The following is a 16,664-nucleotide window of genomic DNA, read 5'->3' on the forward strand; positions in this document are numbered from 1 at the left end:
TTTCTTTCTTTCTTTCTTTCTTTCTTTCTTTCTTTCTTTCTTTCTTCCTTCCTTCCTTCCTTCCTTCCTTCCTTCCTTCCTTCCTTTCTTTTTATGCAAACAGCATGAGGCTTTTTTATAGTTGTTTAACGAGCTAACCCCATGTTAGCTCGGGCCTTCCATCCATCTACCATGGCGGATGGCTAGGAAAGACAGCTTGAAGCATCTGCATAGAGATCTTGTAGGGCAGCGTAAGGGGAGTGTCTAGGGGTACACACTGGCTCAGGATTGGTGTGCCTCCAGGCTTGGAGGGTTTGCCCTATGTTGATTGGTCAACTGGTTGTTATGGCCCATAGGCCCTCCCAGGGTGGTTGCTATGTTCTGTGCATCATTGCTGTGCACTTGTCCGTAAAGCAGACCCAGAGCCGTAAAGCATAGCGCCACCAGCTAACTTCTGATTGGTGATAGAAGCAGTTTCTTAAAGGGAGCAATCAGTCCTGTTTTCCTGACATATTATAAAATGCTCTGATCAGGGGTGGCTTTTACATACTTAAACAAAATCTTCCTGCAAAACAAGAACACAAACTGTCTGGTTCTGGATGTGAAAAGTACACCAAGAAAACAACATTGCTCAGTAAAACAGGAAAGAAAAAGGAAACTGGGCTAGTGAAGCAGGACCCAACTTACTATGACGTGGAGATGTCCCCTGACCCACCCCCTCTTTCTCAGAGTCCCCCACTGAGTAGGAGGCCAAGAGGGAAGGGCACACAGTCCACTGCCCAGGCCCCAGGCCCCCGGCAACCAGATCTTCCCACAGCACAACTGAATGCAGCACCTTTCTTTGAGAAGAGGCTGTTTCAGGAATCTTGAACTTGAGTGACCTCAATGGGCAGCAAAGGAATCACATGTGAAGTCCCTTAAATAAAAATCTATTGATTTTCCAATAAGAAAAAACAAAAAAAACCCCAAAAAACAAAAAAAAAAAACCCAAAAAACAAATAAGTATTTCCTGGGTCGTGCTCAAAATTGATAGTCTATCGGTAAAGGAGCCAGTGGGGTTACACAAAAAGCTGTGTCTCCATCTTCAAGGTGCCAGGTCTGCCAACAGAGCCCCTTGGATCAAAGGTGAAGTGAAGTGCAGAGGCATGGTGCCTCATCCCCTGTCCCCCTTCCCCTTTTCAGACCTAAACAGCAACTTGAAGGGCGAGGAGTCATTGGCCACCCTAACCCACCGTGCCAGATAAACCTAGTGAAGCTCAAGTTCCAAGTTCCTAGCCGGGTTTGGAAAAAAGACAGGACTACCATTATTGGGACTTTCTGTACTGCCCCTCTGCCGGTCAATGACAGGTGAGTCACAGATCCCTCAGCCAATCCCCCTCAGCCATCCCCACATCATCATCACCAAGTACAGTTCTGGACCTTAAGGGTGTTGTTTGAAGAAGCTCAACCTCACTCTAGTGGTAGCCATCTTAGAAGAGGGATTGACTGGGCAGTTTTCCTGAACCTTCTGTAGGGTCACATTGAGTTGAGAGTTTTAGGAAGGAAGCCAGAAAAGCTGATCTTTAATTCTCCTGCCTACTTTAATACATGAAACTTTTGCGTCTGTTTCATGCATTTGGTTTGGCTTAAGATTTTTATCATAGCACTAATCATGGTGTATTTCTCCTTCCTTAGCCTCTGCTTCAAATGTGTCATTGGCAACACTATTGGGTGTGGGATCTAGACTCCGAGAATAGGCATTTCAATGGTTAGCCCTTATGATTAGCATACAGAGGACAGAACTAGTCTTTATTGTAGGAAAGAAAGCCATGCAACTTCTAGCTTTTTCTTCTGATAACCAAGAACCTGCCTCCTGTTGCTCTTCACATACAGCAAGAAGACAGTCTGCATACCTGAGCCAGTGAGTCTGCAAGCAAGCATGCCTGTTTTTCAGGACCTGAAAATAGCCTGTGCATAGCCCAAGCCTACGCAGGAGGCAGTGGCCTGGATTTTTCTGAGGGCAGTGTGGCAAGAGATACGTTCATGGGCACTTTAGTCCACTCCATTCCTACTAAGGGGAAGGTCAAATTCTTGGTGGTTTTCCCCACAAGTAGTGACTGTTGAGGGGACAGATGACTCATTTTACAGAACTTGATCTCCATTACCAACTTACAAAGTTTTACATAGATACATTTCAGCTTCCCTGTTTCTAAACAACTGCCATTGTCTCATATCCTTAAGTATTTATACTTAGGATTTAATGGAAAACATATGCAGAAAAATAAACTATCATTGTGAATCATTGTGTTGAAATGTAATTCTACTACTACTATTACACACACACACAAACACACAATTATTTACAAGGCCGCCTGAGATACTTATTGATGTGTGCGTACACACACATACACATACATACATACATACACACACAATTATTTACAGGGTCACTGAGATACTCATTGGTATGCATACATACACACACACACACACACACACACACACACACTTATTTACAGGGTCACTGAGATACTCATTGGTGTACATGCAGTGTACATGCATACACACAGTTTAATTAAGCAAATAAATGCTTTTAAAAATTAAGAAATGAAAGCCGGGCGGTGGTGGCCCACGCCTTTAATCCCAGCACTCAGGAGGCAGAGGCAGGCAAATCTCCGTGAGTTCGAGACCAGCCTGGTCTACAAGAGCTAGTTCCAGGACAGCCTCCAAAGCCACAGAGAAACCCTTTCTCGAAAAACCAAAAAAAAAAAAAAAAAAATTAAGAAATGATTTACAGAGGATCTGTAGTTCATCTTGGGAGAAAAATGATCATTTTTGTAATGGACAGCCTATCACAGAGATGTATAACATGTCAAGCTCCTAGGGGAAAGTGACTGTTGCTGTAGCATTTGGACACAATACTTAGCCATAGGTGGAGGAAAATAGTTGAACATCTAGGCTCAGGGCACATCACAGAAGAAGGGGCAAAAAGAATGTAAGAGTTGGAGGAAGGGAGTGAATGCTGTGTGACAATTTCCTCTGAATTGAAAGTTTCCCTCTAGGAGGGAGGAAAGAGGTTCAAGAGAACCAGGAAGGAAACACGTACCACCAGCCCTGGAAAAGATGAAACTTAGAAGATTTACAAGACCCCTCTTCAAAATTATGTAACAAGGAAGGACATTGGCATAAAGAGACTATGACCTGTTGAGCTGTCTGCAGGTTCTGGGAGCTGCCGGATTGCAGCCTTTGTGCATCTTCATCTCTAGGTGATGCAGCTGCCTTTGAGTTGTTCATGCTACTGTGATTAACCTCCCACTCGTGGTCCTGTGACAGCCTCAGTGAACTCATTGGTTAGCCAGGTTAGACTTCTGTGGAATTGTTACTATGGTCAGTGGCTGTTTCCCAATCTGTGGTGAGTAGATGTTTGTATGGCTCCTCCCACGACACCAGAACACCCCACACAGCCTCTTTGTGACAAAGCCTTTAATATAGAGACCTTTTGAAGGAAGTTGTCCAAACCACACTACTATGAAATATTCCTCTTGTATCATCTTATGTGATGACATATTTTAATATTACTTGTCCAAGGCACCTTATAAAAGAAATCTTTTAAGTTGGATCTCACAGTTGCAGAGGGTTAGTCCACTGTCATAGCTGGGAGCATGGCAGCAGGTGGACAGGCAATGCACTGGAGCAGTAGCTCAGAGCTTACATCTTTATCTACAAGTAGGAGGCAGAGAGAGCTAACTTGGAATGGAGTGGGCTTTTGAAACCTCAAAGCCCATTGCTAGTGACGCACCTCCAACAAGGCCACACCTCCTAACCCTTCCCAAACAGTTCCACCAACTGTGGACCAAGTGCTCAAATATATGAGCCTATGGGGGCCATTCTCATTCAAACCACTACATTAGTATCTTGATTTTCTGTCACATTATGAAAATGTACTTCTAAAGCCATATTCTTTCGATAAGGAAATCTTTAGCAGTCTTGGGCAGAGTAGAAAATGAATTCTGGCAATAACCAGACTGAACTTGGAAGTGGAAACATTCCCAGTGGAGGAAGCAATTAAAAAAAAAATCATGGATCAGGCATGCTGGTATTCACCTTTTATCCTAACCCTTAGGAGGTTGAAGCGGTGGATCTCTGTGAGCTCCAGGCCATCCAGTGACACAAAGCAAGACCTTATCTCAAAAACAAAACAAAACATCATTCAACAGCTTCCAAGGTGGATGAAATATTCTAGAAAATATTTCTGCATGTTTTGGATCCTTTACCCATAAAAACTGAAAGACATAAATGTATTGTATAGGCTGCTATTTTTAATATCTGTTACATAACATATAAAGAAATACAGATTTGATACCTGAGAGTGTTTCTCTTTTAAGAAGCAATCTACAGATTCAATGCAATCCCCATAAAAATCCCAACACAATTCTTCACTGACCTTAAAATTCTCAACTTTATATGGAGAAACAAAAGACCCAGGATAGCCAAAACAGCCCTGTACAATAGAGGAACTTCTGGAGGCATCACCATTCCTGACTTCAAGCTCTATTACAGAGCTATAGTCCTGAAAACAGCTTGGTATTGGCACAAAAATAGAACAATGGAATAGAGTTGAAAACCCTGATATTAACCCACACACCTACGAACACCTGATTTTTGACAAACAATCCAAATATATACGCTGGAAAAAAAGAGAACATCTTCAACAAATGGTGCTGGCATAACTGGATGCCAACATGTAGAAGACTACAGATAGACCCAAGCCTATTGCCATGCACAAAACTTAAGTCAAAATGGATCAAAGACCTCAACATAAACCCAGCCACCTACTATAAGATAGAGTGGGAAATACCCTTGAATTAATTGGTACAGGAGACTGCTTCCTGAATATAACACCAGTAGCACAGACACTGAGATCAACAATTAATAAATGGGACCTCCTGAAACCGAGAAGCTTCTGTAAGGCAAAGGACATAGCAAGACAAAATGGCAGCCCACAGACTGGGAAAAGATATTTACCAACCCCACATCTGACAGAGGGCTGATCTCCAAAATACACAAAGAACTCAAGAGGCTAGTCTCCAAAACACCAAACAATCCAATTAAAAAGTGGGGTACAGAACTAAATAGACAATTCTCAATAGAGGAATCTAAAATGGCTGAAAGACACATAAGAAAGTGTTCAACATCCTTAGCCATCAGGGAAATGCAAATCAAAACAACTCTGAGATTCCATCTTACTCCTGTCAGAATGGCTAAAATCAAAACACCAATGACAATTTGTGCTGGAGAGGATGTGGAGAAAGGGGAACACTTCTCCACTGCTGGTGGGAGTGCCAACTTGTACAGCCACTTTGGAAATCAGTATGGCGACTCCTCAAGAAAATGGGAATCGGTCTACCACAAGATGCAGCAATTCTACTCTTAGGCATATACCCAAAAGAAGCACATTCATATAACAAAGACATCTGTTCAACGATGTTTATAGCAGCACTATTTGTAATAGCCAGAAACTGGAAGCAGCCTAGATGCCCCTCAACTGAAGAATGGAAGGAGAAAATGTGGTACATTTACACAATGGAGTACTACTCAGCAGAAAAAAACAATGGAATCTTGAAATTTGCAGGAAAATGGATGGAACTCGAAGAAACCATTCTGAGCGAGGTAACCCAATCACAAAAAGACAAACATGATATGTACTTCACTCATATGTGGATTTTAGACATAGAGTAAGGGATTACCAGCCTACAATCCACACTGCCAGAGAAGCTAGTAAACAAGGAGGACCCTAAAAGAGACAAACTTTGTCCCCTGGAGAAGGGGAAAGGGTCAAGATCTCCTGAGCAAATTGAGAGCATGGGAAGGGGGGGGGACTATGAGAATGAGAAGAGAAGAAGAGGAAAGATGCAGAGGGCATGAGGGAGCAGAAAGGTTGAGTCGGGGAAGAATAAAGAAAGGACATGTGATAGGTTTTAGTTGGGGGGATGGTAGGGGAGGAGGGGAGGGAGAAGGGAACTGGGATTGTCATGTAATTCAATCATGTTTGTAACTCAAATAAACAAAAAAGAAAAAAAGAAGGAAATCTATAGTCTATGGGAAAGGAGATAACAGATGTCAAATTCTCAGCCCTGCAATGGTTTCTTCCAGCTGACTAAGGCTTGGAAGATGAGACAGCTCTTGGGGAAAGAAGTGGGTTTTCATCGAGTCATTACCTCCCAAATTTTGACCCTCCCCACCAACTCCCTACCCCATCCCCCTCTGCTACCCAGGGAGGGTGAAGCCTACTGACATCCTCATTCAGGGGGTTCTGGATCAGTCCCATGCAGGCCTCCCAGACATTAGCCTGGGGTCCATGGATACTTCTCTTTTTAAACTTAGCTTTATAAAAAAACCTCAAATAAATACGCTTGGAAGACAATTGCTGACTTTTGGTTCATTGTGTAACAAAGGCAGGAAGAATGATGCAAACCATAGGGTGTGCTTACATCATCTGGGCCAGGTCATACAGGGTGCAGAAGGCAGGGCTTCAGCCTTCTGAGCTATGACAATGCAAGCCACAGGATAGTGAGTGACACAACATCCACGCATGAGCTTCATTCTCTGTCTGCCATAGCCTGTAGGAAAATGTCACATGGGAAGAACCCACACATTCTCCGATAAGCAAGTTTGCAGTTTCCTTCCTTTTTAAAGCCACCAAGCCACTCTTCTACACTCTTTTGTAACACCCAGCATCTTGTGGATCTCCCTGGAAGTGCCCTCAACTGGCTTGGGCTTCAACAAGCTGAGGTTCCTGTGGTTATGATTTGGAAAGGTTGGGCATCCTAGGAGACACTACTGAGCCATACATCTTCCTTAGTTTTGCCTTATGCTTGTTACTTTTCTTCCAAGTATGGATAAATCATATTTTACTTCTGTGATTAAAAAAATTATATCAGATGCTGCTGCGACTGCTATGGTTAAGCTTTCACTGTCTCTGGGGGGGGGGTGTCCTGTGATTCTTCACCAATGTCCTCTTGTTTTAGAATGTCGTTAAATGTACCCACGTGTTATTGTGTGCCTCATCAGAAATGTTAGATCATTGCCTTAAATGGGAAACTGGTTTTCCTTATCATAGACTAATCCTAGCAATAAATACAATGAGAACATAGTAATGTTTGAAATTCCAAGTAGATGCTGTGGCCTCCTGGCCCCTGAGCTGCAGGTCCTCTTTTTTCCTGACTAAAAACAAATGTGAGCAACTTATAAAAGAAGTTTTCCAAACTCATGCACAGGGCTAGCAAGATGGCTTGGTGGGTAAAGGCACTTGACACCAAGCCTAATGCCCCAAGTTCAAGCCCCAGGACCCACACAGTGGAAGGAAAGATTTGACTCCTCCAAGTTTTCCTCTGACCTTCACACATGTGCTGTGATGATTACACATGCACACACACACACACACACACACACACACACACACACACACACACACACACACACACAATCAGTGGACTGGAAGACATGTAAAGCTTCCTTATTATGAGATTTTTGCACCATTCAGTAGTAGATCTGGGTGCTTCCTAAAAGCATCCTGTTCAGGCACATAGCCTTCTCTTTAGGAAACCTGGCTTTATTTTAAGCTGGGATGTCTGTGGAGGTGGGAAGAGGGGCGCAGGCAGGGCTGGGAACCCCTCCATACCCACATTACTCACAAAGCTCTGTCTGAGATATTTATGATTGTGGCTTAATTCAACTCAAAAGTTAGATTCATCACTAAGCCAACACGCCTGACAGAAGATGAAAGCAACTTGATCCCAGAACAGGAACACAAAAGAACGAAGCACATTGCTTTATTGTGGTCCAGACATCATCTGAGTTTGTCTCGTGTCTTACTCTGTTCTGTCCTCTCATCACACCTGTGAGACACATGCAGTGATTACACCAGTTCTCACAATCAATGAAGAACATTCAAGATGGCAGAGATGGTATGCAGAGGAGCCAGGACTCAAATGCCAGCAGTCTGGTCCCAGCACAGGACATTAACCAGAACTGTGATTAGTCTCTATTTATAAAGCACTCTAAAGCCACAGCCTAGTAAATTCCTCTCAAAGGCCCACAGTGGAACCCCCAAGACTGACTAAAGAACTTTTGAAGTCTGGGTGAAATTAAAATATGGATTCATCATTTTAAAAAGTTATTAAAATTTCAAAATAGTAACAGGAAACAGAACCACAGGTCACAGTGTCCAGGTGAGCCACTCTCACATGGGAATCTCAGCCAAGCTGGTGTAGACAGCTGACGGAGAACACAGACAGATCTTCAGTTGATGAATCCTTTTTGGAGAATAAGGCTGGTCCATCAATACTGTGAGAATAGAGATGGGAGCAGGAAGACACAGGAGTGAGGAGTCATGAGCATGGCTGGGGATTATTGCAATCAGAGAGACCACTGGGCACACAGCCCTCGCTGGAGTCCTATGAGGAGATGTGCTTCAGTGACTTTCAGTGACTCACAGACTGTGCCTCTGCTATAAATCCCTCCTTGAAAAAAAAAAAGCAATGCTTTGCCTTATTGTAACATCAATAGCTAGCACACTAGGATAGTATAGTCACACTACTTATTAGAAAATGAAGAAATAGTCCCATGAAATATTTTCTCTTCTATGACTTAATTTAATATTAGCATTGGCTTTTCTTTGTAGTTTTTTTTCCTAACTAATTCAGTCTCTTCGATTGTTAGAGATCTGTTCTGATTTTCTTTTTCTCTTGAGTCAGTTTCTGCAGTTCAGACATTTCTAGGAATCTGTCCATTTGACCTGTAACCTAACTTGTTGATGTACAATTATTCATAATATTCTCTGATACATTTTATTTCTATGAGGTCAGTAGGAATGTCTTTTATTTTTTATTTTGGAAACTAAGTCTCACATTTTTGTTCGTAAGTCCTGCTAAAGATTATCAACTTTACTGATTTTTTTTTTAAAAAACAGCTGGTTTTCCATTCTCCATTTTGTTAATTATCACTAATTGTTATTTTCTCCCTTGACTGGACATTTTCCAATATTACTTAGTTTTTTTTTTTCAGTAGAAAAAGCCAAGCATGTGGCTTTGCTTTTGTGATTTTGCTTCTGCATTGCCAGTCTTTCTGAGATCACTGACTTTGTGTTGACTACCTCCCTCAAAACAGACAGGTTCATGGGGTTACACAGTTCCTGAAGAAACGTTGGATATTATAGTGAGGCATTGTTCTGCTACCCATGCTTTGGTTATCTTCATGCCTAACTGCACATTTCAGAAGACTAATATATTTCCCTAGCATTAAGTCCCCATAAAATCTGAAGTACAGAATATACTCACCTTCTCATTTAGATCAAAGACCTCAGAGGTTATTTTCTGGATACCCTGATTGTGAATTTCTAGGGGGACCTCTATAAAAATCATATTGCACAGATCAGAAGACATTTTCATGGGCCCTTTCTCTGAGAACTGACATGACAGACCCCATCCTTAGCCTCGATCGAATAGGCTAGCAGTAGACACCTGACTTAAACTGGACCAGATAGACTTTACTCTTGACCATTTGAAGTTGCAACTAAGAGACAGCCCATCCTTCTATGGATGGAATCTTATGCTCAATGAAAGCAGCCTATTTCCCCATGAGAATGGAGAAACAGGGAAGGCTAGTCTGTAAGGAAAGAGAAACACATTGCCTATCTCCTGAGAGAAACAGAAAAGGGAGATAGTAACTGTCTCCCTGATGACTTTCTGTTTCTCTGATTCAGTCCTATTTTGAAACCTAGCAGTAGTCTTGACATCAATTCCATAAGGTCACCCTGTACTCTTACAAATAAATTTCCCTTTGCCCCATCAATACCATTGTCAATGAAAATGAAACTCCCATTATACATATTAAGTGATGGGTAGGGCTCTAATCACACTACCTAGATTATCTTCCATAAACCTCCCAATAATTCCATGAGTTACCTTATTTTGCATGTGAAAACACTAAGGGAACCAGGGAAATAATATAATTCACCCACTCTAGTACATCCAGTTGTTGTGAAATATTATTTTAAAATGTGTTACATTCATTTATGCTATAGAATATTTGTTTGATGATGCAACGATGTGTTGCATTCTTTTATGCTGAATTTGTTTAACTCTGTGAAGCTCTGTTACTTTGCCTGCCTAAAACACCCAATTGGTCTAAAAAAGAGCTGCATGGGCAATAGCTGGGCAGGAGAAAGAAACAGATGGGTTTGGCGAGCAGAGAATAAATATGAGGAGAAATCTAGGGAGTGGGAGTGAGGGGTGGGAAAAAAGAGGAGAAGGGGACACCTGAGGCCAGCCACTGAATCACACAGCCAGCCATGGAGTAAAGAGGAAAGAAAGATATATAGAATAAAGGAAGGTAAAAAGTCCAAAGGCAAGAATGTAGTTAAAGTGAAACAGGATAATTTAAGTTACAAAAGCCAAGCTAAGGCCAGGCATTAATAAGAATAAATCTCCATGTGTTTATTAGGGGGAGCTGAGTGGTGTGTCTCCAAAAGTTAAAACAAAACAAAACAAAACAAAACCCTACATCTAGTGGTGGGTAAAGTCATGATTCATACCAGTGCCAGTTGACCTCAGAATCTTGGCTCTATTCACCAAGTTACATGGCTCCTGCTTAGTGGTTCTAGTATTTAAGACCAAAATGGCTATGTACATAGAGCTCTACTCAATTGAGTGCCATTCTGCCTGATCAAAAATTATCTGCCATATTCCCCAGTGTGCCAAAACTGACAGTCTCCTAAAATATCCTATGGTCAGTTTCAGCTCCATGCCTCTTAGCCTAAGCTTTCAGTCCTCTTTTGGGTTCCACCAGTCATTTGGAGTCCACCTCTAGTTCCATGTTGTCCGGGAAACCTGATGCCGCATGTCATTTGAGTCGGTGTCTACAGTACATTACAATGGTACTCAGTAACTATTGCATTAACTATTGCATTATGTCAGGCTTGTATGATAGCTAAGACTTAGTTTCTTGAAAGTGGGGGCTTTCCTTTCTCTTTCTTTATGCCCTCCACCCACAGTATAACTCATTGGATTATACAAGGAAAGCTCAATGGAATTAAAGACAGCAAGCCTAAAGGTTCAGAAAAGATGAGAGGAGTAGTTGCTATCTTTTCATAGGTGTCTAGAATGGTTTTCATTTATGGATCTTGTTTGAGGATTTGCCAGTGTTACAGTTTAACATTTCAAATCTCCAGAGGAAGAAATAAAATTATAAATCTTCCCTACCTACTGAATCCTCACCTAGCCCTAGATCTCCTTACTCTGGCTTTCTAAAAGTGACATACTGCTTACCCAGCTCATAATACTCCTGCTCTCACCCTTGGACATACTTCTGACCATGGGATGACCATTGCAGCCCCTTACCTCCACCTCAAGACAGACAGTCTTCTTTTGCTTTGTGAAGAGTTTGGGAGTGATAAGAAAACACAGTCCTTGCATTTGATGTCTCCTCTGATTCTCAGCATGCGTACACCCCCCCCACACACACACAGAGTTTATGAAGCATAACAGCTTGCCTCGTGTGTCCAGCTGGTACCCTGACAACAGTCCATTTCATGCAAAGCCAAATCAGCATCGTGGCCCAGCTGTTTGTCCTCTCCTATGATAACAGCCACCATGATAATTCAGCTGTTCAGTCATCTTTGACTCAGAACATAACAGCACTAAGATAAAAGCCATTTCTCTCCCTCTGCCCTGCCCCAGGACCTGATTCCCAGTCACACAATGGCTTTTGATTTCTTCAAGTCTGGAATCTGTTCCTTCCTGTCTTGGATCTCCTGGAGACCTGGATTTAGGTACCAACGTCTGTACTGATCTCTTTTCTTCCAGCCCTTCTAACAACAGTCCATTTTGTTTGATAACTGTGTCCAAAACCACTTGAAACCCATTCTTCTGCTCCACAAATTTCATGGAATTCTCCTGATATCTTTAGAGGGCCCTGGACTTCAGAACATTCCCTGGATAAGTCATTGTATCGTTTCTCTTGATTCTCATTCATCTTTTCCTGAAAGCAATTCTTAGTCCCTGCTATATTGAGAGGTGGAAGGAAAATTAGGTAAATCTCCTGGAAAGGGCAACCCAGTCTGTGAATTCCCTCACTCTGCAGCATCAGGGTCAAAGTGGCTCAGCTATGAATGCCCCCTCTTTCTTGTGATTCTAACTTGAAAACTCCCACAGAGTTCACTTCAGTCCCCTGGTTGAGAATCCGATGTCAAACCACCCCAAGCATGGGTTCACCCCCTTATTTGTCTGTTTTTTTGAAACAGAGACTTGTGTAGCTCAGGCTGGCTTGGAGCTCCTGAACTTCCTGCCTCCTCTCCTGATGATCATTCTCTGTGACTCTCAAAGTTCAACAGAGAACCTGCCAGCTGCCATGTTTCTTATCTGGAAAGTACAGAGAAATGGCTAAAAGCAGAGATGAGTGATCACAAACCCAGAAGGTTTATTCACTCATCTAGCAAGTCCTTATTGTGTCCCTACTGTGTATTTGTTAATCCTCTTGATAAAAACTGTAGTGTATTGGGTTTGAATGCTCACAATGTGTCAGGTACAGTTTTAAATGCTTTCAGCTCTAGGCATAGATCTATTAAATTCTCACAATTATTTAGTGCAAAACATGTTTTGTTTTTGTTTTGACAGTTGTAGCTATTTTGCTTGTTCTGTTATTCTTCTACATTTTAGCAAGCTGAGATGTCCCTCAGCAAGATAACTAGATAACAATATAGAGCCTGGTGAGAGCTAATATCTGGGCCTATATTCTTAACCACACTTCCCTGTTGATAGAGCATCCTAACTCAATGCTTGCTCGTTTTACCCCATATATATTTGGGGGAGGCATACCATGGAATATATGCAGAAGCCAAAGGACAGCTTCACGCAGTTGGTTTTCTTCTTCTATCATGTGTGTTCCAGGAGCTGAACTCAGGGTCTGCCAGGTTTGGCAGCAAATGTAACACTGAGTCATATCATAGGCCCTTCTTGTTTTTGACAAGCTTGACTTAATAGACATTTTGCTGGTAATATCAAGTGTCATCTCCCATATGGTGAGAATGTAAGTATCTATAACACAGGAAGGCCTCTTCCCTCTGAAACAGTGGTTCTCCACCATCCTAATGCTGAGATCCTTTAATATAGTCCCTCATGCTGTGGTGACCCCCCCAACATAAAATTATTCCGTTGCTACTTCATAACTGTAATTTTGTTACTGTTATGACTCATAATGTAAACATCTGGTATGCAGGACACTGTGATAGGCAAGTGCTATGGGAGGGGGCGGTCACAACCCTCAGGTTGAGAACCACTGCTCTGGAAGCTCACACACTGGTAGCAGAGCACGAGCCAGAGCTACCCATACCAGTGCTGGTGGTTTATAATTTATGTCAGCTGTTTCAGCACAGATTGTGGGAGAGGTGCTCAGATCGCCATAGGAGGGCTGCTTTAGTGGAACAGCCCTCTGGCATTGCATCAGAAGTCTACAGTCCCAAGTCCAGTGCAGCAGTGGCTCCTGGCCATAGTCCCAGGAAGCTGAGAGAGGATTGCTAAGAGGTTGAGTCCAGCCTGGGCTACAGAATGAGACTGTGTGTCAAAGGACTAAATAGAAGATAAAGAGGAAGAGGAGGAGGAGGAGGAGGAGGAGGAGGAGGAGGAGGAGGAGGACGCCATTACTGCCAGTTCACTTATCTTTCTGTCCTCACAGGCCCATCTCAAGCCTAAGAATCCCCAGGTACCTTTATAGATTCCAGGCCCAGTAACCCCCATCAAGAATTCTGTCTTTACCGGTCTCCTACAGGGCCTATTATCAGTAATTTTTTAGCATATACATACAAGTACATTTATAAAAATATTTTTATATACTCATCTTAAGAACCAACTATATACACAAAAAGTCAGGTATAAAACTCACATACCACCAGCCTGCCTTAACAATAGAGCCCCACAGTGCTCTTTTTCTGTCTCTCAGTTTACTTTAACATGTGGTCAGAGTGAAGACCCTGGATCTAAGTGATTCCTGCAAAGATTGAAATATTGTGGGTGGGGGAGTGGGGAACACAATAAACTCTGACCACAGAGGTTTCCATGACCCCGTCCTGAATCCTGAAGTCTCCATGGTTAACAGCATCCCTGATATCTGGACCCCAAACAGAGACCCAGGCCAAAGACCTTATCAAACATGTATGCTAAGTTACACTGAAGTTGTGCTTACTAGGTTAGATAAAATGACACCCTGTAAATGTGAGTTTTTAAGTGCATTTTTTGCAGCCAAGACAAATGTTAAAATAATTGAGGAACTGTGTTGGGGGAACAGGAAAAATATAAGTGGTTAAGTGAAGAGAAATTGGATTGTGAGGAAGGAAATTCATGGAAAGGGGAAGAAACTGAAAAGGGTAAAGGTTAAAAGCAACTAATATTTTTCTCTTCGGCACTTGACAGAAGATATGTAAAGATGAAGCCTCACTGGGCAGGAGGTGGGGAAAATCAGGCCTGATTGATTCATCAAGCCTTCAAGAAACCACAAAGAAAAAGCTCCTTCCTCACTGCTCTTAAAGAGCCAGAGAAAGAATTGGGCATGGTGGCACATGCCTTTAATCCCAGCACTCAGGAGGCAGAGGCAGGTTGATCCCTGTGAGTTCGAGACAGAGTGAGTGCCAAGAAAACTAGATCTACATAGTGAGACCCTGACCCAAAAAAAAGAAAGAAAGAAAGAAAGAAAGAAAGAAAGAAAGAAAGAAAGAAAGGAAAAGAAAACTCAAAAAACCAACTTAAAAAAAAAATGAGCAAGAGAAAGGGCCCTAACTTGGATAGAAGAGAGAAGCTGAGAAAACTGGAAATGGAATGAGAAATTCAGAAATACCAAGTGTTCACCTTACCCCCTTGAAAGGGATGTGTAAGCCATTCCAATAACAGCAACAGAGTTGAATAAACACCTAACATTTGCCAACCAAGCACCAAGCCTGAGACCTGGGATAGGCCCCAACCACAGCAATGATGAGAAACCTCCTAGCTTTCAAGGGCCTGAGAGGAAACCTGGAGAGAAATGAGCTGAGAGAGGTGGTCCAGGGGCCCCACAGAGAATGATGCCATAGTAGGTGGGTGGCAGGGTTAGGGTTCGAAAGGAGAGATATTGAGTGGTAAATAGGATTCAGGCAGTGAGTCAGTACACAGCTGCTTGCTTCAGGCCTTGGAGCAAAGCTTCAGTTTCTAGGCTGTGTAAATCAGATTTGGGGAGTGAATATGTCCTGGGCTTCCCCGTCCGAAGTGCTCATGTGACAATAGCAAGGGTACACTGTGTAGAAGAGGCGCTTTGGGGGAAGGATCACGTTGGAGGAGTATACCAGAAGTGAAGTAAAGTCTCATGGTCTCTAGGTAACTTCCTGCGGGGGAAGACAGCTCTCTCTGGATACAGTGACACCTGGAAGAGAAACTGCCAACATCCTCGCTCACCCTGCTCGCCCTGGGGTTTTGTATCAGCATCTGCAAGCCAGTGTCAAGAACACAGAGATGATAATAACTTCTTAAGATGAGCTAGGGCCTTTTATTTTTTTTATCATCAAATGTACATGAAAGAGAAAGAGACATAATACATATACAATCTTATCTCAGAAAAACAATCCTATCTCAGAAAAAAAAAATTAGAAACAACACCAGAACTGTATGGGACACCTAAGTTCTATTAAGTATAAGACTGAAACCCCAAAGAGGGAGGGGAGAGAAAACAGAACTCCTAATGTCTAATAGGGCAAGAGAGGACACAGGATGGTGTTGAGGTGAGATGGAACTCTTTGCTGGGCTGGTGACATCAGCTGTGAGACTCAGATGACAAGTCGCTAGCAGAGAGAAGGCAAGAGTGAAGGCATTTAGACAAGAGCACAACTACAAAGGCCCTAAATACAGGTTAGTGTGGCTGGAACACCAGGAATGGGGATAGACATGTCCTGGAGTGTGGATGCGGGGACAGACAGGGAAGACTAAAGAGTAGAAATTGCCTGGAGAGCCATTTGTTTCCCCATAGTCTCGGCCTGCTCTTGATCAACAAAAGTGTGGTGGTTCGAATAGGTATGGCCCCCATAGACTCATATATTTGAATGTTTGGCCCATAGAGAGTGACACTATTAGGAGGCATGGCCTTATTGGAGTATTTGTAGCCTTGTTGGAGAAAGTGTGTCACTGTGGGGGTAGGCTTTTAGGTCTCATATGCTCAAGCCATGCACACTGTCTCCTTGGGCTGCCTGGATCAAGATGTAGAACTCTTAGCTCCTCCAGCACCATGTCTGCTTGCATGCTACCATGTCCCACCATGATGACAATGGACTGAACATCTGAAACTGTAAGCCACCCCAATTAAATGTTGTCCTTTATAAGAGTTGCAGTGGTCATGGTGTCTCCTCATAGCAGTAGAAACCGTTACTATGACAAAAGCCGAAGCTGATTATTAACTGGGTCAGTGTGACAAGGTCTAATCACTGAATGGCAGTGAATGCTCCCAGTTCAGAGCAAAGGAAAGAAAACAGGATGTTTCTTCCTGAAGATGACAGCACCCAGTGATCAAAATCAAACTGAATCACTGAACTGCAGCTAGACAGACAGAGGCCCTTGTGAGTCACAGGGCCCCTCAGTGACTAAACCTTATGCCAATGTCATTCAGTAAGAGGTTCAGATTTTATTCAAGTGGAA

At 42.7% G+C, this 16,664-nt stretch overlaps 1 protein-coding gene across 2 annotated transcripts in view; it reads left to right on the forward strand.

Annotated features, from left to right (window-relative positions):
• Positions 1-2,257, forward strand: part of Pla1a (phospholipase A1 member A) — a 35,478-nt gene extending 33,221 nt beyond the window's left edge. The window contains exons 10-11 of one of the 2 annotated variants that reach the window (XM_027412692.2): positions 1,162-1,326; positions 1,852-2,257. In XM_027412692.2, coding sequence (XP_027268493.1) covers positions 1,162-1,326; positions 1,852-1,936 — 250 coding nt within the window. In that variant the 3' untranslated portion in view covers positions 1,937-2,257. Of the gene's footprint in view, positions 1-1,161; positions 1,327-1,851 lie in introns of those variants that run through there. The other variant, XM_035444560.1, reaches the window with a different exon arrangement.
• The last annotated feature ends 14,407 nt before the right edge of the window (positions 2,258-16,664 follow it).

The sequence above is a fragment of the Cricetulus griseus genome, chromosome 4 (genome assembly GCF_003668045.3).
Source record: "Cricetulus griseus strain 17A/GY chromosome 4, alternate assembly CriGri-PICRH-1.0, whole genome shotgun sequence".
In the NCBI taxonomy this organism is placed as follows: domain Eukaryota; kingdom Metazoa; phylum Chordata; class Mammalia; order Rodentia; family Cricetidae; genus Cricetulus; species Cricetulus griseus.